The 23,566-nt window shown below is 43.2% G+C and overlaps 1 protein-coding gene across 1 annotated transcript in view; it reads left to right on the forward strand.

Moving 5' to 3' along the window:
• EEPD1 (endonuclease/exonuclease/phosphatase family domain containing 1) overlaps positions 1–23,566 on the forward strand; it is a 62,045-nt gene that overhangs the window by 37,290 nt on the left and 1,189 nt on the right. Inside the window, exons 3-5 of the mRNA XM_064418181.1 lie at positions 11,953–12,063; positions 15,291–15,425; positions 16,659–16,791. Coding sequence (XP_064274251.1) covers positions 11,953–12,063; positions 15,291–15,425; positions 16,659–16,791 — 379 coding nt within the window. The remainder of the gene's footprint in view (positions 1–11,952; positions 12,064–15,290; positions 15,426–16,658; positions 16,792–23,566) is intronic.

A 23,566-nucleotide genomic window follows, 5' to 3' on the forward strand; every position in this document is an offset into this window, starting at 1 on the left:
CTGTGCTTATTTTTGGCTTTTCCCACCTCCATGAGCAGTACTATTGGCTGGACTTGTCTATCATGATGTGGAATCAGTTTCCTGGGTTTTCTCACCCAGAAAACTCAATAGGAAAGACCAGATGTCTGTATCTGGGAAATAATTGCTAAATTCAGCCCCTTCCCATCATGCAGAATTTTCACACTGTGCATGAGGAATCAGTGAAGCACAACTGAGGTGATACTGAAGAGGTGGCATTATTTTGCTAGAAGAAATTTAACATGCCTGCCATTGATCAGGAGTGGCTTTTGTATGAGGGGAAATTCAGTGATCACTGACTGTTGCACAGCTTTACAAGGTAAGATGAGGCAAAAAAGGGGGTGCCTGTTTATTTTTAGTAGCATTGCTCTGCTGGTGCAATTTCAGCTGCAGTCAAAAAGAGGTTTGTAAAATGCTGAGCTGCCCTGTGTGCTCCCTGCTGTAGCCGCCTTCTTTTTACACGGCACATGGAGAATTTTAACTAAAAATTTGCTTTTGTTTTCTTGATCCAGTGTACTGTTTCCTCCAGATATTATCAGAACATAAAAAGTATGACGTCAATTGAGGTTCCAGAATTTCCAGTATGAAATGCATCTGCTGGAGTTTTTTATTTATCTTTTGTCTGCTTTTGAGTAGATTGAGCCAGATCAGTGTTTAATCATGATTAAGCCCATTGTAATCTCTGTTCTTTATAAAATCCCTCTCTGAGCAGAGCAGGTTGTTTATTTGTGAAAGGTTATCCCTAGGAGCTTTTCAGTGTTTGAAAGAGAGGTGTTGGTTTTCATTTGCAGGGGGAAGCATAGGCACATTGCATCTTGCTTGCATGGATATAAATGTGGTTGTGTGTGCATTTGATGTGATTTTTTGGATTTTTTTTAATGCGGCCCAGAAATGAAGTTAGTCTGGAATTGAGTCTTTGTGTGCATATTTTAATTACCATAATCCTTCTGTACAGTGTGAGCCCTATCTTGCAATCTTGCTTTGGGCTGTTGGTTTTAAAAGATCATAAGGCGATTTGCAATGAATGAATTAGTTGCTGAAAAGAAGTTATATTTACTGCCTGTTCTTAGACCCATCCTTTCCAGAAAGCAGTTGACCCCTTTGAAAATTAGGTACCTTTGGATGTCCTCTAGAGTCAGATAAGGAAACAGCAGTCTCGCTTTCAGAGATCAGGAAAAGAAGATGTCAACTTGGCCAGTGACTCAATCAGGACATTTGATCAGTTTCTTCCAGCCCTGTCACTGCCTCATTTTTCTGCTTCCCATTTCTGGAGAGGATAGCTGGAGTCAAGTCTTTGAGCTGTGGGATGGGCTTCTGCAGAGGTCATGAGTTGATGCAGGTCCTTTGGCCCTGTTCCTTCAATGCCACCATAGAGTCAATGATTGACCACTTAGAGTAAAAGGAGATTATTCCAAATCATCCCACTGATTTTGCTTTTATTCTTTTTCTCACCTTATATTCTATTACTTTACCCTTTTGCTTTCCCACACCCTCCCTGTATTTCCCCCTCTCTCTGTTGTCTTGCTTGTTTACCTGAGTGCAGGTGATACTCAGGAATACAAAGTATTAATTTTTTCAGACTGCTCCCCATGGGGTCATGAAATCTCAGAGTGAAGGAAAGAATAGCTGTAATTGGAAAGCAATAATTTTTGGCTAAGTGGAGCTGCAAATGCCGTAGCATTTTTTACTACAATGGTTGCCTTTTTTGGCATTATCATATCTACTAAATTGTCTTAGGAACACTGCAGCTGTACTGTGTTTGCTTCTGGCCTTTCATTTTTCCTCCTTTCTGTCCTCTAGGAGGGAACTAGATGGCTGGAAGTTTAAGGACATGTATTGGTGGACCTTACAGTTCTGGCCAGGTCCATGATGATTTCAGTAGTGCTCTGCAGGAGGACCTGTGACTACTTTTGTCTTTCCAAGCCCCTCACCTGCAAACTATCACCATGTGGCCAGCATCATTGGAAGCACAGGCTTTCATCTACTAGGATTTCTGGTGTCTTTGATCTTGGCTGGATTCTTTTTCTCTGTAGTTGCATTGCCCATCTATTTTCTGATGATCAGTGGATTTCAATAAACAGAACACTAGAAACCATGCTATACACAGCACAAAGAGCTACAGAGAAAACAAATTCTATTAAAATGCTGTCCCTTATTAGGTGCCCACTTCTTCCCTAGAGGAAGCTTCCCACTGCTGAGCCTCTCTGAGGAGTGGTGGTATGGGGATTACTTGTTCCAATAGCTTGGCATTTTTTGCAAATCATCCGGTCTTATCCCTGAACATAAGCCAAACTCACCTAATAATGAAGTCATTCTCTACACTTCCAGAGCAGGGAGAAACAGAAAATATGTGTTTATAAGTGCTGGCAAGTGTTAAGGTTTGGTTGTGAGTAGTAGAAGTAAGAGGGGACTTACTCAGTCCTTTTTCCTTGATTTCTTCTAGAGGATGGCAGAAGGCAAAGCAAGTTCAAAGAACAGAAACAGTTTTGAATATTCAGCAATTTGAGGAAGAGTGTTTTTTGGCTTTGTTGCTTTTTTTTTTCCTTTTTAAAATATATTGGCATAGCAGCAAGGGTGTTTTAATGTCATCCCAAATAATTTTTGACAGTGATACATATGCTCTCTTTGGGAAGCCAGAATCCATGGCATCTGTTAGAGCAGAACTTTGGTCAAGGTTGAAGAATAGTCCTGTAGACTCCGTGGAGGGCATGCTAGTAAGGACAGACAGAAAACCATGTATTATTACTCATGGAAACTTATAAATAAAGAATGAGCTGTTTCAGAGAGGAATCAATATCAAATGTGGCTCTTTGAATTAAGGGCTAGAGCTGTAAAAACAAACAAGAAAGTAGTATATGATGTTTTAAAAAAATTTTAAAAGGTAAGATAACATGGCCTAGTGCTAGCAGCCTGGAAGAGATCCTCCAGATAATAAGCATTAAAAAAAAAATAGGAGGTGAGGCAGATTAAAATAACTTTACAGGAGATGGCACAGTGGTGTAGGGTGGTGTAATCAATGCCTGAAGGAAGAATAAATATTTGAGGCTGGCAATGGTTGTGAGTCATATTAGATGTTTCTTTCTTCCTTGTTTTTGTGTTCTTACCATGGGAAAGAATGCTTGCTCTAAGCAGAGATGTAAATCAGTAATATTAATCAGTAGGAAAGAAATGAAGCCACAAAATACCCAACTCATTCACTATTACCTCTAGATATTAGTGAATTTTATCATGAGATGGAGGGAGACCTGAGCTTACATGCTTAAGCAGCTTTCTTTGATTAATAACATTCAAATATTGCGATTTCCTTGTTCCCTTTCAGTTTTATTTGTTCTTCTTTTGCATTAGAACATTTCTCCCCCTTCCTCTTCTCCTCTGGCTGAAGGTGGCATGCAGATGAGGAGATTCAGATGATGGCAAATCAATAGAGCTCACCAGTCAGTTTGTTTGGGGCGCTCTTAGTCAGTGAATAATCTACTGTTCCTTATCACTTTTGTATCTCATGTTTCATAGGATGGTTCTCTATTTGCTTTCTGTATTGAGGGGTAGGTTCTGATAAACTCCTTGCCACCTCATGCGGTCCTGGTAGTTCCTGGGTGAGTAAGGTTGTATTCACAGTGGTGTCATTTTACACCACACCACAGAAATTGATTCCTGGGTTTCATGGGAAAATAATTTACCCAGGATTAAGCATAAAAAACCAAACCCCCAGGCCCTATGGAAAAATGAAAAAAACCTCCCAAACAAACAAAAAAACCCCAACAAAACCCCACAACCAGCAAACATCCAAAACCCACACAAACAAAAACCAAACCAAAATGATAAAAAGGTGTTCCCAGGAAGCCATTGACTCCTGGTTGCCCAGTACTTGATATCCAGTCCAAATGCACACATAATTTAGGTCTCCAGGCAACTGCTGCATGGATGCTCATGATTTTTGTGGTTCTGTGATTTTAGCACAGCTACTCAGTTGAACTGGGTACTGTTTGATGACAACACAGTGCAACCACTTGAACTCAAACATTCAGCTTTGGTAAAACCAGTGTGATAAAAAAGATATTCTCACAGTCATCAGGGCTTCTTTTTATTCCTTTTTATATCATGTCAATCCCCTTGGAATGCCATTATAGCTGTTAATGATTATAGTGCCTACTTATGAAGTATAAAACACTGTCTTGAAAAGACTTCAAGAATAAATTTGTGACTATCCTTGATGGCCTCCTGAGCCTTAATTTATGAATTATGTTTAAAATAAAAACGTCTTTAGGAGTAAGAAAAGAAGTAGTCAAGGAAACGTCTTCTGCCAAATGAGTCTATCCTGCAAAGTACAAGGAAAAAGCTCAGCTTGTGAATGGAAACATGAAAAATTAAGAACCCACAAATTTTCTACATAAAGGCCTGGTAGATATGGCTGTCCCCCTTCCACAGGGAAAGGACACATAGATTTCTACCAAGCATCTCTGTAGACATCTTCCCATTAAATGGCAAACTGGATGAAAGATAGTGGGTCTTCAATTTTGACGACAGGCAGCTGAACACCTCATAATTCTTCACTAGTGCCCCCAGCACTAAAAACATGTTAGTGGAGTTATTGTATTGCCTCTTTCAGTTGTTGTTTTGCTGCTCTGCACCAAAGGTTCTTCCTTGTCTTCCTTTTGAAGATCTATAAAAAGACACTGCTTATATAAATAATCACCTTTGTTTAGGATGAAGGTAGGAGAACAGGCCAGTGAATGCTCTGCATTGTTGTCCTGGGAACACAGTGTTTAAAGGTGAGCAAAGAACTGGGTTTATGGGCAACAATATGTTTTTTTTAATCATATATTCAAAGATTATGACAGTAATTTCCTCTTAGATAGTACAGAAAAGTAAGCATTTGGGTGGCTGTGGTGAGCTGTAATTCTTCTGGGAGGGCAGTGTAGAAACTCACTGTTTCTCATAAGTTTTTCCAAAGCAAGTAAAACTCATATGTTTTTCCAAAGTAAGTGCTTAAAAGGGAAAGCAAGTAACTTGGGAATGCAAACTTAGGCTCCTACCACTCCCCAATGGATTCTGTAAAGCCTGACTTAGGAAAAAGAAAAAGTAATCTGATTCCAAAAAGTTTGTATGTGGAAACAAACCATCACACACTTTTGATAACTGAGATAATGTTAAACTTAGCAGCATAATTATTTCCGGCACATTCCCAAAGCACAATGGCTGAGTAACACAGCAGCAGCAGGAGAGGGGCCCATGTCCAGCTGGATCCACATCCATGGGCTGGTTCAAAAGAGAGTCAAGCTCACAAAGGGGCTCAGATACCTGATGTGGGAAACAGTGCCTTCAGTTTGAAAAATGTTCCAATCCTGCCAAGCATTATTTAGCTGCTGCCTAACCCCAGAGTGCCTTAAATGATGGTCTCCTCTGGTGCTTTGTGAGCACTGCCTCTCTGCAGACATGGAACTACCCACCTCTGAAGCAGGCAGAGGGACTGGACCACTTAGTTTCTAGCCTATGTATAGTTGGGCTTGAAAAATTGTCCTTCCTCATCCTGTCTCCTCTGAGAAGCTCAGTCCTGAAGGTTTCCTTTTTTAAAAGTATAAAGCTTAGAAGTGGTTTTTGCAGCAAAGCTGGGAATTCAGGTCACCACAAGGCTAACGGGGGTGAGGCTGTGGTATGGTAAGTGTTTGCTCTGTGGTCCATAACATAGTGCCTGGAGCTATCATTCCAGAGCTGAGTGAGAATCTGATCTTCAAAGGAAAGAAATCCTTCCTCTGTGGGTGTCTGAATTACTGGTGTGCTCTTTAAGAAGCAGAAGCAGCACATTTTCCAGGAAAAAATGAGTCCTTCTTGAGTTGAGGAAAAAGCTATAGGTGCCTTCAGATGGACCAAGCTTTAGGACCCCAATTTGCACATTATCCCATCAAATGAGCTTTGTATGTCCATAGCACACAAAGGTATGTAGAGGTGGTGACTGCGCCTATGGGTCCCGTATTATTTCTGAAGAAAGACAAAGGGTGAATATTGGGCTGTGCTGAAGGGCTCTGCCTTGATTTCACCTCTTGAAATGAGTAAGTATAGCTTTTTGAAGATTGAATTAGGTAACGTGAAGAATGTGGAGGGCAGCAATAATTTATTTGGTCATGAATCTGGATGTTTTGATTTAGTTCTAGGAACAGCAAACCAGTACAGAAAGGATGGGAAGGTATTGCCCCAGGTCTCAATGACCCAGTACAAATAGGAGATGCTGGCATGGCCAAACGGGCAGATAAGCTTCCCAGGCGTGAATCTATGGCCTTTGCCTGTTGAGTGGATTGATTCCTTTTTTATTTTATTTCTTTGTTCTAGAGTTTTTCTCCCAAACTTTTATTTTTTTAAAAATTATTTCTTCAGCTCTAACATCATTGTAGAATTTTGTACAATATTGAGAAAGAGAAAACTTTTTCCATCACAAATGTATACATATGGCTAAGACTGAAACTGATTCCCTGAAGGAGGGGTTGTTCTGCTTTGAAAGCACTTATAATTACCTGCCTATCAGACCCCCATCTGCCTTTGTCTAATATCAATACAATGAACAACACAAGCAGTAAAGATGATGTAGTCTTTAATGAAGTCTTCCTGAAAGGAACTATTTGAATGGGCATGTGAAAAATGAACATATATTAGCTTAATATAGGGTCACCCCAGTTTTCCCACATGCTACTTGTATGCAATAGAGGCAGTGAGTGCATCCTGCATGGCAGGGGATGCATCTCCTTTTCATGTGTGTGTTTTTCAACTGTGTTGCAAACAGGAAAGGGATATGCTTGAGAGAAAGACAAACAAGCAGTGAAGGCCTGAGACAACATTATTGTCAGCTTCAGGCTTTAATCCTAATAAGGCTTCCTTCCATGCTGTGACATTTGGTTATAGGAGAATCCAGATGAAACTGAAACACCTGATGCCCCTCTGTGTCCCCTTCCTGAGTTGCTCCAGCCTGTGGGAAGTGCATTCAGTGTTACCCACCTGCGCAAGTGTGCGGAGCATCCTGGCCCCGCTGTGTCTTTGATCTCCTCTTGACTTTCCTTGCACCAGGGTGTGCCTACACCAGGGCTCTGACCTTTCCCTACCTCTATCTCAATCGTCAGCACAATAAAATACAGCACCCACAAGTCTCTTTAGCTCCCAACTCTGCTTTTCTTCCTCACAAACCTGATCTAACAAAACACTCATCTTCTGGAAGTCAAATCAGAAAGTTTTGCTTGAAAACCAAAGGTGTTGGTTTCAGGTTCTTGGAAATATTTGTAACATTACTGCTCCTGGCTTTCTGGGTCAGGCTTCCTTAGGGTGAGCCAGCTGTAGGTGTGTCCTGTGGTAGATTGGATTTGGATTACGGGTGTTCAAGTCTGCTTTATCAATTCAATTGTATTCAATCCAATTCAGAAATAAACATAAAGTCCAGTTGGATGGCTAAAGGAAGGATAATGTGCATTTAATTTTTAATTTATACAGTACATAGGGATAGAGCAGGGAAATCAAGTATGGATTAAAAATGAGCATTGCCAGATGGTCTCAAGAAACCACTGTCAATTTTGTTGTATCTTCTATCAGAAATAAACTAGATCATATTTCAGGATGGGATTTTTATTGGAGAGTGTTGTGGGCCTTCTCCTCAAGTGCCGCTGCTCAGTTTACCTTGGAGCTCTTCTGTTTACCCTTCCTGAGTGCACCAAGTCCATCATACTGGGAGATGCTCTGTAGCACAAAACAGCCCTTACCTCAAACTGCAAGTGTCTTTCCCCATGGAAAGAGAAATCTGTGCTAATATGACACCTATACATAACTGAGATGATAAGGAATTGATAGAAGTTTCTGCTCATCTCTGGTACTCATTAAAGCTGCTCCCTCTAGTGCTTATTAAAAAAAAAAGTAACTGTGCATATGTGACATCTAGAAAGGGAAAATTTATTCTGTTGTTCTCATCTCTCCTCTCAATTAAGAGGAACCAAAATCACATTTTCTTTGATGAAGCAAGTAGTTATTTACCTCAACTGCAGGGCCCTTTTGGCCTGACAGTTTCTGTGGTGGTGAATCAAAATGGATATTTAATTGTTTTGAGTGCCTTTCTGAAGTTCAGGTCATGATTACTGCACCTTGACATACCATGCCGCAACAGGCTCACTCTGCAATCTCTTCTTGACTGCTGTTTCTCCCCTTTCCCTTCTCACAGCCTCTGCTCCAACTCCAGGTCTGAAACAAAGGTATCCTCCAAAGAGCAAGCCCTGGTTAATAAGAAATGTGTAATTTATTAAACCCTAAGGGATTGTTTTCCTTGGTCACATTTAGTTTCCTCAGGGTTTGGGAGTAGCCCATCTTCTTTTTGAGCAAAAGACATTGACCACAAGGGAGGTCGCTGGCTCAGGGTGGTCCCCAGACCTGGCATTACAGGAGTAACTTGGCAGGCCAAGATGTTCAGCATGGAGTGGTGTTATCATCTGGGAAGGTTGACCCTGCTGCACAAATAGCACCCCGAAATAAAACACAGAGTAATCAGGGCATCCTGAAGAAGATGTGATGGGGCCTGCTTGTGTGCAGCATTGCAGAGCACTCACTGGCAGCTCTACTAGTGGGCAGAGTTACTGCCCTGGAAGACACTGAACTTCATTCCCAAGTTAGATGTTCTTGCAGTGCTTGGAATGCCCTGGGAAGGCAGGTAACTGCCTTATGGTCTTCAGCATGTGCCAGCCCAGCATATGTTTTTTTTCCCTGCTCCCAAATTAATCCAAGACCCCTTGCCTTTGCTTCTCCAGTCACTCCTCAAATGTGCATTTCTCCAGCGTCTTCCAGCTGCCCTCTGTTCTCTTCCTAAGTCAGCCATAAGTACCTGTCTCTGCTTCTGGACAGACAGGGAGGGACAGGTGCCAGCTCTTTATCATGGTGGACAAAGAGCAATTGCATCTTTGGATCCTCCCTTCTTGGAAAAATGACGTGTTGCTTATCAGCAATTGCAATTGCTTGTCCCAGTTCCTGGGGTAGTGGCTCTTACTGGTGCCTTGTATGCCAGACAGGGGCAATCATAGAACTGCTGACTAGTTTTTGGTTGGAGAAGACCTTAAAGATCATTGAATGCAATGGGCAGGTAGTTTCTTGGCACAAGGAGGCTGGCCACTCACAAGCACAGGCTTTCTTTTGTTTAGAGTATGCCTTGGAGCCTGGTGCTGCCATGTTCCTGTTCCCAGGCAGCGCTGCCTATCCCACAAAAGCCATCACTCAGCTGGAGGAAAGACCACAGGGCATCCGTGTAAATAAGCTGGGTGCTGTTGGTCTCACAGTGTGTGAGCTTTGACTTGGAATATGTAGGTTATCATGAATAAGCTGATTGAATTTCAGGAAACTTGCAGCTTGAAAGGTTCTAGATAAAAACAAAGCTAGAGCTTTTTTCCTTAGGAGGATTTTTTCTGGGGGGTTGGGGGGGGAATTGTTTTGATTGACTGAGACTTTAATTTTGGTTTTTCTTTACCACGTGAAGAATTGCCTCTCAAAGGGGTTGGCATAGCTCTAACTTAGCTTTGCAAAAGAGGAAAGGCTTTTTTTTCCCCTTTCCAGTGTGGACTGGGAGCTTGTCTGTATATTTTTGCTGCATGAGGGAAAGCGTAATGTTGGTTGATGTTGGGTTTTGCGGGCAGAACAACATGATTTGAAAAATGCCATTCTCACTTCAGGAAAAAAAAACATGACCTCAGCAAGTATGCTGTCACAGCTTCAAAATATGTGTGCCTGTAAGCCTTGGAAAATGAGTACAGATTGAAATCAGCTGCTGTAGGCCAAGTTCTCCATGGCTGCAGCCATATCCAAAATGGTTTTTTTTTCCTGAACAAACCATGTAATCTTATTTGCATATTTTTGTTTTCACAAAGTCAAATCAAGGCCTTAAAAAAAATCAATTTGAAGGAAACAAACGATTCAAACTAGTAGACCACAGATACTCTTTTTAATAAAATTATGGTTTCTGTAAGATTTTTCCAGTCCTGTCATATGCTTTATGCTGGCCGGACCTTCTAGGCAGCTGCAACCTAGAGATAAGTCTTTTGTCAGGTTACATTTAAACTTCTAATTTCAACAATATTTTTGTTTTTCTGATTCAAATTATTTAATTGTTAGAAAACTCATTGACCAAATCCACTTGGTTTGAAGACATCAGAATGGCATCAGGAGTGATTAATTATTGCTGCTGTGATTTATTGTATTAGCTGGGGTAGCACCTGGTGATCAGCTGAGAGCAGAGCTGTGTTCCCAGGCTGTGCAAACACCCTACCTGCCTCCGAGTTCCATAAATCAGCCCAGCCCCAGCACTGCCTGAAGGTACATAATGGGCAACAATGTGATATGTTACTATGGCATCTTGAATAAGAAGCCCCAGCCAACCTCTGCACGTCAGAAAACTGTTTTAAAGGCTGTGCCAAATGTTTTTGCTTCGGGTGTGCAACCAAAACAGCTCTTGGTCTTCTGAGGCAGATACAGGTGCCTGGGTTGTGTGTATCAAGAATCAATGCCTACAGCTTCAGCAGGATGCTGAACTTGCAGATGAGGGAGTCAGTGAAAGATCAGGACTTGATTTTAGTTTCTGAATCAAAAGACAAACATGAAAATAGCTATCCCATTATTATACTTATATCCATGTAGGAAATACTTATATCCATGCAGCTCTGTAGCTCTGCAAACTGTATTAGACACATCCCGCTGCAAAGAGTCACTGTGCACATGAGACTATTGTTTGCCTTACAAATCCTTTGTTAAATTCCTGCTTGATCTGGAGGGGTGTTCTGGATCCAAGATTTTGTCTGAGGATCCTTCTTCACTGTGAAAGCCTCTGCATTTCTACCCAGTTTCTCCAGTATCAGAACAAGATGATGCACAGAAGTCCCTGTTGCTCTTTCACAAGGATGACTTTTTCCCAGCCCCTTTCCCCACAGCCAGAACCTCTGCCACAGCCAGGACATCTGATTGCTGCCTATCCCTGCCAGCTTCCAGCCAGAGCTTGCCTGGATCTAACATCAGCCTTGCAAAGGACTCTGGCTCCTGTTGAGCCTGGTTTTAAAAAACTCCTAACAAAAAGTATTCCATATTGTCTGTACCAAGGAGTTTCAGATCCAGAAATTCCAGGGTGGTTTTCTTATTTATTTATTATTTATTTAGTTAGTTTTATTTAAATCTCAAGATGTTACACCGGCAGACTCAGGGGCTCTCCAGTGTCCGCAGTTCTGGTATCTCTGATCTGCTGGGCATTAGGCTGCAGCCTCTCTAGCTCTAAGCTTGGACGTGTAATGGTGTCTGAGTGCTGTGGCTGTTCAGCAGTGACCAAGGAGATGAGCACCTCTGGGAAGCATGAGAAGGACGTGCTAGAACTGCGTGCAAGTGTGCAGCTGCTTCCTTCATGCTCTGAGGAAATCGAGCACGTGTCCCTGGCATAAAGTCAGAGGAGCCTTAACCCCAAAATTCCAGCTACTGAGCTTGGCCTACACCCTTCCTCTCATGTCGTGCCCGTGGCTGTGTTGTTGGAGTGGGGCCAGCCACGCTATAGGGGCCTGCTGCCCCCAGGAGAATTCTGCAGCTGTTTGTGAAGCCCCAGGCAGGGGTGGGGTATGGTGCAGCCAGCATCCTCGGAGGCAGCACAGAGGAAACCCCTTTCCAATCCAGCTCTGGAGGAAAAGAAAAGGGTCTGAGGGATAAATGTTCTTCTTGCAGGATTTGCACTAAATAAAACTATTTTAGTTTTTATTTATCTCCAATTCGGAGGTGAGTCAGCCTGGGATGTGGCTCACACCACCTCCTCTGCAAACCTTCAGGGAAGGCAGAGAGCACAGCCTGTGCTCCTCTCTGCCTCTTACCAGTGCTTTACTACACACTTTATTTTGCAAGTTTTTTTAAAACTCTCCAAGCTGATGTTATTTTTTTTCCCCTTTCCTCTCTCTCTAGTTTTGTATGGAGCTGAACCAGCCGATGCTGCCAAACATCCGCAAGTGGAAGGGCCCTAGAGGATGTTGGAAGGGTGTTGTTTCCGAAAAACCCTCAGGCCAGCTACACAAGGTACATTAATCCCTAAGTCTGAACTTTGGCTTTGCTTTCTTTCCCCCTCTAACCAAGGACATATTTTGAATGTTCAAGGCAACACTTTTTGCAAATCCTTTTTGGCAAGGTTTGCATTTCTTGTTTTTTAAGCTGGCTGTTCCTATAGCTTTTAATTCGACTCTACATTTATGTTTTGGAAGAATTGTGGCACGCTTGTAAGGAGGAAGATGTGTGTGTGTGTATTTGGTGTGTGTGTTTTTGGGGGAGGTGGACAAAAGCAGTACAGATATTTAGATGAAAAGCCATACATTTGGACAAGGCAAGAGTCCTGAGTTTTTTCCCTAGCAGGCTGCAGTACTTTCGACATTTTTTGTGCATGTCATCTGAGCTTGCTCCCTGGTGCTGCACTGGCTGCATTTGGAAGGGCTTTCCATTTCCCTACCATTTTCCTAGTTTGCAAGTGAAGAGCCCTCAGAAGAGCCTTGCAGCCTGCCATCCTCACCTGGAAGAGTTTACCTTTTTTGTTCCCCAGAGTCCTTGGCACAGGTGTTTAAAATACTGTGGACTCCATTTGAAATCTGCACCGTGCTGTACTGTGCTTTTCCCTGCAGCATCTTCTACTCTGGGAATATATTCATATGTATGTTTAAATATGTACTGCAGGGAGGTACTGATTTATTAAGGTGGTGACAGCTGCACCTGCCTACCCTTGATAATATTCAAAGTGTAGCTGCACTGGACATCATTAACAGTGCCCAAAAGCAGTTTCTCCCAAGGGAAATCTCTCTTTTTCACCTTTAAGGGTGCTAATGAGTTTTCAGAGCAGTGCCCTCCTTGAGCTGGAGACTGTTGTTGCTGAGCAGGGTCATTCTCATGGTGCAGTTATTGCAGTGTGGATGTTGTTGTGGGTAGAAGCAGAATCCAAGACCTGTCAAGTCTTCAGCAATTTATTGATCCATAATGATCTATTCTGAGCCCTGTTGTTACTAAATACATGGCTGCAGCTGTGTCTTATAGCCAAGCTGCTTAGAGTCCACATTTCTTTATTTTGGCTTTTCCAAACCAGGTTGCATCAGCGTTCAGTGGTTTTGGACTCATGTTTTTGTATGTGCACCTCCTTTTATTGCCCTTCTGAGAAAAACTCAAGAATGAGGAGAAAATAAACCCAAACAAACCAAAAACCTTGAGCTGCACAAGGATTGTACCCCAGCTAGACTCAAGAAGGGTCTGGAAAGATACAGAGTGTCTGAATGTGTCTAAAGTTTAATACAATTCACACTTAATTGCAGTGCAGAATGTAAATGCCCTTCAGGACAGCTTTATTCGTGGCTGGAGTTTTCCTTTGGGATCTCCTGTTAGGCCAGATCATTAAAACACTGAATATAAATAGTTGTGCAAAGTTGTCAAAGTTGTTCCCTCCACTTTTTCTTTTTTTTTACCAAGAATTATTAATAAATATCTCAGAATTTCTATGTTAAATTCAGAGTCTTTAGTCAGTTCTTTCTTGAGCTGTACTTCCAAAGATAACAATGGCAGCTTTGACTACAGGGTGACTAAATAAAAAATTATAATCCACCTTGTTTTACAGACAGGGATATAAGGATGAACAGTTCCCAAAATTATGGGAGAAATGTGCAGCCAAACTAAGAATAGAAATTTTATCTACTTGACTCTTCCTTTTAGCTGCTTTAACAGGAATCTGGCTGAGCTGTAGAACCCTTCAGTAAGCCAAAAAGTCTCTTCTTTTTCTGGGACTAGTTAGTCCATCAGGTTTGGGCACCGTGTAGGGCTAAATAACACAAAATGGTGGATGGTGCTTCTGCCTTGTGCTTCCACACAGTCTGAGCATTTCAACCAGGCAATTACTTTTGACTGCCTTGTTGATATGAAGTCTGGAGCCTGGAAATAGCCAACAGCTGTTGACAGCAGTTTTATTATTTCACATCTTTTCCTGTATCTTTTTAGACCTTAGGCTTCTTACTGGTGGAATAATTTTGTCAGTATTTTAAAGGTGACTTATCAAAGGAGCTACCAAAGAGTCTGAACCAGCCTTAATCCTTTCAGGGCTCTTGGGAAGTCAGTGGAGCAGTTAACAGTTTTTTATTGCAGCTGAAATGGAGAAAACTCTTCCTTGCAGTAGATTTAATTGTGATTTGCTAAGGGAAGTGGGTTTGAATGGTGCCAAGGGAAATGGTGTCTGGGTGATGGGAGAAGAGGCTGACAGTGTTTGAATTAGATACTGCTGCTGGTGTGACCAGCGTAGACAGCTTTCTGAAAATGCCAATTCCATGTCACGAAGTGATAAAAAAAAAAATCCCATTCAGGATCATAAAGCAGAGCTGAAAGGAGAAGAGAGCTAAGCATGAAACATAAAAGCTGGAAGAGACAGAGAAATTGGCAGGGCTGAGAGGTCTAGACCAGATTTCACACTAAGAGACTGAAGGGGCCAGGATATTTATAGCTTTCAGGTGAAAAAAGGCTGAGATGGTGTGGAGCCTGGGGAGAAGGAACAACTGTGCACAGCATCATCTGCTGCAAGCCCTAGCAGTCACCCAGTGAGATCTCAGGGCACCAAACTCATGCCTAGACAATTAATCATGTGGGTGACAAACTGACCACGCTCAGAGGTGTCCAGTGCCTTGCCTGGAGCAGGAGGAAATGGGGATGCATCAGCCCAAACACACACACGAGGGGCAGCATCCTTCAGCCCTGCAGTGGTCCTGACCATGCTCTGCCTGTAGAAGGTAAAACAGACTATTAAATCCTTGGCTTTACTGGAGCAGTGCTGGAATTAGCTGGGTGTGCAATAGCCAGTGTGCAGGTGTGAGGGGCTGTGAGTAACAGAGTGATGAGTGTTTCAGCTTGGCACACTCACTCTTCAGTGAAGTCAGTGGAGCTTCCCAGGAAGCATTCCTCCCACATCTGGTGGGAGTTTTGGAAAGAGTAAACTGAAGAAGCCTATTTGTCCTCTGTATCTTCCACTGATAGCCCAGGAAGTTTTTTCTCCTTTATGCTTGGGCACAGCCAGTTGGGCTTCCTGCCCTCAGCAGGCACCAAGCCTAGATATAGATATATAAATATAGATGTAGAGATGGATGGATAGATGGATGGATGGATGGATGGATAGATAGATAGATAGATAGATAGATAGATAGATAGATAGATAGATAGATATGGGGCTACATTTGGGCAGAATGTTTTGTTTTTACCATCTTGTGACTGGCATTTCTCTTTTTCCTTTTTAGGGAGTTGAATATTCTGGCTTCCTCTGGGATACAACAGCTGGCATTGAGCTGAAAGATGCCTTGTCTCAGGAGACTGCACAGACTAATGGCAACGGGAGGCACTCATATCCTCATCCTTATCTTGCACATTTCAAGGTAACGGCCACAGTGCCAGTCCAACCTTGCAGATCATTTACTAAAAGAATTTGGCTACGATGAAAATAGACACAGCCTTCTCACAGATAAAAATTTGCATGAGCCTTCTTATCACTGTCCCATGGCTTGATTATGGATAGGTGCTTAATGCACCTTAATACATGTGGTAGTTCACTACAGTCAGTCCTTTCCCTTGCTCCTGTGAGAGCAAACCCTGCTGCAAAAGAGTATTTGAGAACCTGAGGGTCAATGGATCCTGAATAGCAGCCAGGCCACAGGGCTGGGATTCTTGTCAGTGCCACAAAGAGGGATGAGTGCAGGGAGAATGGAGATTAATTTTTATATATATATATACATCTATATACACACACATACAGACACACACACACACACATATATATATATATGTGTGAGTACGTGTGTGTATAAGGCACAGTGCTCCAGTAAGACTTGGGCTGGCCTATGTTATATTGCTGTCACACTTCAGAGTTTCCATTTTAAAGCTTTTTCACTAGGGCTAATCCTATCTAAAAGAACATCATCACTTCTGGAACCAGTTCTGGGGCATATGCTGGAGCAAACATATGGGCAGAGAGAGCCCATCTCCACACAGGAAGTGGTGAAAGAGTCCAGTTTAGGGAACTTGACATCTCTGGTAATGCTTTGTGAGAAGCATAATTAATTGAATAATTATTAATAAATTATTAGTAATTAATTGATCATACAAATAGGTCAAAGTAATTCTCAGAAGGTAAACAGGAGATTGCAGGGAGCCAACAACTCCTTTCAAGGTACATTAAGTTTCTTGGTTATTCTCTGTGACAAGCTGGGGCTAATCACAAGACAGTAGTAATTAGCCTCTGTAATGACCATGACATTATTTGTAGCTTATTAACAACTGGTTTTGCATAAACTGATTTTCATAAGCAGCTGACTTCTTTTCTGCTGACTTTTTCACCACAGTGGTGAAAGGAAGCTGTTTGCTAATGCAAACCAGTTTCCCCAGAACTGAGAGGGTATGAGGTTACTGCAAACAAAGCTGCAAAATGCAAATGCCTCCCTCCTCTTCCTCCCCACACTGAGACACACCAAGACACACCACAGACACAGCAGTGTGAGTCCTACTGCCCCAGATTTACTGAAAGTACTGGGAGCTGGCACGCGGTTTTGCACTGTGACCTTCCATTCCCCAGGTGCACGGCATTGATTTTTCCTCCTTGCCCCCCATTCCAGGTTGGAATGAATGATCTGACCGTGGTTAACCTTCACCTGGCCCTGCCGCCCTCCGCAGGAGAGAACACCGGGAAGAACCACGACAGCCACAAACTGGCAGCCTGTGCACAGAGTTTGCAGGAGACTCTGAAAGGTAAGGCGGGGATTTTTCCTGTCAGCTGTCACGTGCACGCTATCTAATTCAAAGGAATTTTTAAAAGAGTGAACTTGTCTCAGTGAGCATTTCAGAAATACCCTTGTCAGCCTCACAATATTCTTTGTCCATATTTGTGTGATGCATAGTGTGACATATGTGCTTTTCCCTTGCTCATTGTCTTAGTCTTTCCTAGTTAACACAAACAGCACAGGTGATCCTACTGGCTTTGACTCCATTTTTTCAAATTAAGTTCCTTCTGGTTTTGTGCTACTGTAACAGCAAGTTCTGCCAAAGGAAAGAAAAGTCACTAGAATTGAGACCCTATTTTAAGTGCTTTGTGGAAATGACACCTACCTGTTATCAGAGCAAAGCTTAATTTTTTTTTCCTTCCAAGAAAAATAAGTTCTATATATTTAATTTTTGGATAATTGGAAGCTCTTTGGAAAACCCAAGGCAAATTTGCAGATGGCTGCTAATGAGAAAAGAGACCAAATCCTGCTTTAGTACTTGAATGGAATATGTAGAATGATTTTGTTGATTTCAAATAAGTTGCTCTGGCTTTACATCAGGATGAAATGACACCAGAATGTAGACCCTGAGCTTGAAATGAAGGGACTGAAATAGGCAGCTGGATTTCTTTACTTCATTTCTGTGAATTTGCTTTTTACTTTGAAGCTTGCAAATTATGTTTAACTTCCTGCGAAGCAGAACAAAGCAGTTTACATTGTAAATGTTCCTGATCTTCTAACTGGAACACAAAAAGTCTAGCCCTTTGTTTACTGCTTAAGAAAGATGTGAAAGGGTTGCAAGGTTATTCGTGTGATGATTTTCAACTTGGCCCGGCTCAGCAAGTTTGGTCACTTGGAAGTGTTAATGTCCCTCTTGTATAACTCAAGAGTGTTTTTCTGTGTGTTCTATTGTAGTTCCTTTTGAGCTGCAGAAGCCAGTCAGAGCTATTTTGAGTGCTACTGATTTAAGTATTTGTCCACGTACTTTAAAATTGGAAAGGATGAAGGCAAACAAAAAGATCATTTGTTTAATCCCCAAAGGCTGAACTGAAACATGGGATAAATGTGTAGCTCTTCTGAAGTCAACTGAGCTGCACTTCTACTGCATCTAAATTTAGACTGTTGGTGTTCTCTTTATTTCATGTTTTAATTTTCATATGACAGGCACATTACTGGAGCATGCTTGTTCTTGGCTTAGTCTTTCACAAAAGAAGAAATTCAGATTCCTCCAAACTTGTGGGATGCAGGTGTGGTCTCCTAAGGAAATGGTAGTGCACACATGTGACTTTGAAGTACTGAATTACCCTGCCAAAATGAATTTCATGCTTAAAATTACCACCATCCTTCAGTTTCTTCCAAATTAGTCCACAAAATATGGGCAGTAAGGACTGGTTTGTCTGTGTGCACTGCAGTAAATGTGAATTTCTGTTCCCATTTTGCTAACAGATGCCTGCTCTATTATCTTTTATTCTTACTAAGAGGCAGGTGAGCATTTGAGGAACATTGTTTACTATGTACAGCCTCCCTTAACGCAGGGCATAGTATCCCCATATTTCTCCCATTTGATTGGTGGGTCCTGGTTCCTTTTTCCCTCTTTTTTTCCTTTCATCAGTACTGGAGAGATGCAGTGGCTCTTAGCTGCTCACAGCTAACTCTCTGCAGCAGCTCTTCTGTGTTCTCTCAAAGCCCCACCAGTTAATCTCCAGTGTGGTGACCGTGGGCAGCACACAGAGGTTATTCTATTCCCAGGAAGTCCTGGGAGTGACTGGACCCAGGGACCAGGGTGCTGGGTGGATTGAGAGAGTCCTGAGGAGAAGAGCTTGCAAGTGCTGGTGAATGAGTAGCTAGACATGACCCAGCCATGTGCACTTGCAGCCCAGAAAGTCAGCCTCATCCCTGGCTGCATCAAAGCAGCGTGGCCAGCAGGGTGAGGGAGGGGGTTCTGTCTCTCTAATCTGCTCCCCTGTGACCCCACCTGCAGTGCTGCATCCAGCTCTGGCATCCCCAGTGTAGGAAGGACATGGACCTGTGGGATCAAGTGCACAGGAGGGCCATGAAGATGATCAGAGGGCTAGAACACCTCTCCTGTGAAGAAAGGCTGAGGTATCTGGGGTTGTTCAGTCTGAAGAAGAGAAGATTTAGGGAATATCTTACAGCAGTCTTCCAGTACCTGAAAGGGGCCCACGAGAGAGCTGAAGAGGGACTTTTTATGAGGACATGTAGTGATGGAGCAAGGGGGAATGGCCTTAAACTGAAAGAGGGTCGTTTTAGATGAGATGTTAGGAAGAAATTCTTGATTGTGAGGGTGCTGAAGCACAAGTTGCCCAGAGCAGCTGTGGATGCTCCTCCTTTGCAGTATTCAAGGCCAAGTTGGATGGGGCTTTGAATAACCTGGTCTAGTAGGATGTGTCCCTGCCCATGGCAGGGAGTTCAAACTAGATGATCTTAAAAGGTCCCTTCCAATACAAACCATGCTGTGATTCTGTGATATCTTCTCCCATGTGGCTTGGCTGTATTCCATGGGTTTCCCATGCATCAGGCACTGGGCTTACAAGACTTCTGACAAGACTTCTTAGCAGCCAATGTAACAACACATCCATCTCATCATATATGTGTCACTCTGTCCAGGAAGGATTTGAGCAATTAAGAGTCTGTTTAATTCATGAGGGAAATCATCCAGGGCATGGTAAAATCAGGGAGTGTGTCCCACATATGTCCCCTTGCCCTGCCATGAAGCAAAGGAGGGTTTCCCAGTTCCTGCAGAGAGGCAGATTTCAACACTGCAGACCTTCTGCAGGCACTGTCAGTCCCTCAGCTGATTGCCTTGGCACACCAGAGCTCAGCCACTGCAGCAGAGGGCTGAGTTAAGCTTCTGCTTTGCTTTGCTGGCCAAGAGCCACCGCAGCCAGTGCCAAAATTTGTTGGTGCTTTAGTGAATTTGAAGATGCCTTTGCAAACAGACCAGACTTATTTTTTTCACCTGAGGAGTTCTCCATTGACAAGGGCACAGTTGCTTTGGGCCCAGAGGGTGTGAATGTGTGTGAGAGCACCACTGAGAGGTCATGAGCAGGACACGTGCCTGGCTGCTGTGGGCTTTATGCCACCATGTCCCAACAGATGGAGGCTCTGGGTCCTTGTGGACAGTACAGTCTGTGTCAGGGACCTTTGCAGCAAAAGATTGGTTGTTAAAAGAGCTCCTGCTGCTCTGACTGTTGGAGGAGGAGGAGGACCAGATTGCATCGGCCAAGGAGCCTCTGGCTCCTGAGGAGCAGAATCAAGCCCTGCCAATCTTAAACTCATTTCCTCCAAAAGAGGAAAATCACAGCACAGCACCAGTAGCATTGTCTTAATTTTCTATTTTTCTCTCTGTCTGATTGTAACTGTGGGCATCATGATTGCAGGTTTTGATCAGTTATCATCCCTCATTATGAGCAAGGGCGTGATTTCTTCCAGAACTTTTGCTAAGTTGGGCTGAGAGCCATTGGGGCTCATCCATGAGACCCCTGAGAGCTGCAGCTGCTGTGGGCAGCTCTGCTCCCTGCCTCTGCTGAGAGACCCGGGAGTGTCCAGTTAGACAGAGTCACACACTCAGGAGGATCCAGGCGGGTTCACTTCCTTCCCTCTCATGGCTGGATGTCTGTCAGGATCTTGGGAAGCAGACAAGACACAAAACTGCAGCGCTGGCATCCATGATGTTGTTGCAGGAGCTGGCAGAGGTAGGAGCAGAGCTGAGAGTGAGCCAGGACAAAGGGGAAATGAAGTTGGTGGTTGTCTAGAAAACTGGTTGCTTGCTCTTCCTTGCTTAGCACAGGGCTGCCTGATGTATTCCCCACCCTACTGCAGTCTGAGGAGCCCCAGAAGCTCCTCTCAGAGGGGAACCAAAAGCACTCCTTTGTCTCCCCAATGGCAAATGGGGTTTCAGCTCCTTTAACATGCTCCAGCCTATTCTGTCTGTCAACTTAACACTTCTGATGATTTTATGCTTAAGTATTCTGCACCCAAATTTTCAATGGGCAACAAATATAGTGATTCCCTCCCTGGGCAATCAGCTGCAGGCTGATTTCTTACCTCCTTCCAAGCATGCATCCAAGTGCTGGGTCTTTTATCCTCTGCTATTTCTAACCCCTCTAGAATGGAAAGGTTAAAATTTTCCATCAGTTAAAATTTTCACTTGTAAGTACAGTGGTGTTTTTTCATAGATTTTTCATGTAAGGGAGGTAGTCTTGAAGATTTGCTAAAAAAAAGCATGAGTAGTTTAGGATAGAATAGAACAGATTTTGTGTATAATCAAGATACTGCTTTTAAGATCCCAGCCTGTCTATCATTTTTAAATACCAAGGATGTGCTCCAGAGGTTTCTGTAATGGCCTTTTCCCATCTAGGTTGGAGATGAAAGCATGGAAGGAGCCAAGTGCTGTCTGGGCCATTAAGCAAGTGTTAGCTCTGAAGGACCAAAGTTACATTTCAGGCTTCCTGGTCCTGCCAAGCAAGAAATCTTGCAAGAGCTCTTTGTCACGAGATGCATGCACAACTACCAGCTCACAGCAGGCACGGTCATCCCATTAAACAAGGACTGATTTTTATTTTGGGTTCTGATGGAGCTTAAAATAACTCAGGTTCAGATTCAGGTGGGTTTTTTTTTTCCTTCAAAGGTGTGAAGACTGCTGTAATGAATGCTTTATAGAATAATATTTAAACTTCATGTTATTTGCAATATGATTTATAGTCACAAAGGGTAGTCTACAAAGGGAAACCACCAATAATTTCACTAACTATTCATTGCCGCTCTGCACCTTAGCAAGCACCATGTTTTGAAGTATTTGTAAGTAATATGCCTTCAATCTCGCTTGCTGTCTTCTTGCCTTTTCCCAATTCATCTTTCCTGCACTGCAAGACAGGAGTGGAATAGATTTTGTTGAGCTTGTGCTCCCTCTCCTGGATAGCGACTTCTACAGCAACAGCAAAAAATGAGGAGGTTTATCCAGAGCACTGAGTATGGTAGAGAAAGTCTGTCCACCCCATCCCCTCTCACACTTCAATCCCAGGAAAGAAAATGTTTATAGGCTATTTATAGATCTCTCCTCTGAAGTCAGCTTTGGGATATTTTTTTTTGCGCATTTGTGCCTCCATCAGTATCCTTCTCCAGTGGCAAGCAGTGACATGGAAGTGTCTCTGGTCAGGTCTCAGCATTCTTCTTCAGTTGTCTTGTCAGACATTTCTGGCAGTGGTTTGAGATGGGCATGGAGGCGTGTGCTTTGTCCTCTTATCCCAGGGCACAGGTGGGATGTCTGCATCCACATCTGTGGGGCTAGGAGAACACACATTGTGGATATGAGATTAGAGTCTGGAGTTTCTATTCTCACTCCTTAGGGTTGGAAACAAAATGTAACTGAAGTAATTTTCTGTTCCAAGTTGAGCAATATTCCTTCAGTCAGCCAGGCAAAAGAAAGTTGGTGTGGTCAGGGAGTGTCTGTGTGGTTTCTCAACTCATCTTCTGCCTTCAGGCTTGCAGACTGCTCCTTGGTCCTCTTCCTTGGGATTTTTTTAATGCAGAATTTAGAATGAGCACTGCACTTTTGGCACTGTGGTGTATACCAGCATAAGACTGCATCTTCCTGGGTGCCTCACAAAAGTGTCCTTGACTCTTAAAGAAAACCTATTTTAAAAAAATGTCTGCATAAGTTAAAGACAGAAGATATTTCTTGCAGAAAAACAAAACAAAAAGGTACAGATTTTTAAAAACCTGAGACTAAAACTGCTTGTCTTTTGAGTTTATCAGTAACAGGGAGTAGCAAGGAAAAGATGCTAATCTTTGGGTTTCAGTAAAGCCTGTCTCTCACAGTATCCTTGTAGACAAAATATCCAGCACACAGCTGGATAACTGTGTTACATGATGGGTAAGCAGCCAGGCCACAGATCAGGCACAAAAAATTACAGTGAATGGGGTGACATCAGGCTGGCATCCGGTCACTAGTGGGGTTCCACAGGGCTCCATCCTTGGCCCAATTCTCTTCAGCATCTTCAGTAATGGACATGGGACTTGAAGGAGTACTAAATTTGAAAACACTACATTGTGAGGAGCTGTCAGCTCCCTTGAGGGCAGACAGGTCGTGCAGAGAGACCTCAACAAACTAGAGAGGTGGAAAATCACCAACCATATGAAGATCAACAAGTTTCAGATTCTGCACCTGGGATGGGGCAATCCTGGTTGTGTGCACAGAATGGGGAATGAGAGGCTGAAGTGCAGCACTGTGGAAAAAAGACCTGGGGATCCTGGTTGATGGGAAATTGAACATGAGTCAGCAGTGCCCTGGCAGCCAGGAGGGCAAACCTGGGGAGCATCAGGCACAGCATGGCCAGCTGGGCAAGGGAGGGGATTGTCCTGCTCTGCTCTGGGGTGGCCTCACTTGGAATTCTGGGGGCAGTTTGGGGTGTCACAATATTAAAAAGACATTAAGCTGTTAGAGAGTGTCCAGAGGAATGCCATGAGGATGGTGAAGGGCCTTAAGGGGAAGTTTAATGAAGAGCAGCTGAGGTCACTTGGTCTCTTCAGCCTGGAGGAGAGGAGACTGAGGGAAGATCTCATTGTGATCTTGAACATCCTCAGGAAGGGAAGAGGAGGGGCACATGTTCCTGTGCACTCTTCACTTTTGTGCCCAGGGACAGGACCTGAGGGAATGGCCTGAAGCTGGGTTCAGAGGAGGTTTAGGCTGGGTATTAGGAAGAAGTTCCTCACCCAGAGAGTGGCTGAGGACAGGCTGCCAG

Source organism: Passer domesticus, chromosome 1 (genome assembly GCF_036417665.1).
Source record: "Passer domesticus isolate bPasDom1 chromosome 1, bPasDom1.hap1, whole genome shotgun sequence".
Lineage (NCBI taxonomy): Eukaryota > Metazoa > Chordata > Aves > Passeriformes > Passeridae > Passer > Passer domesticus.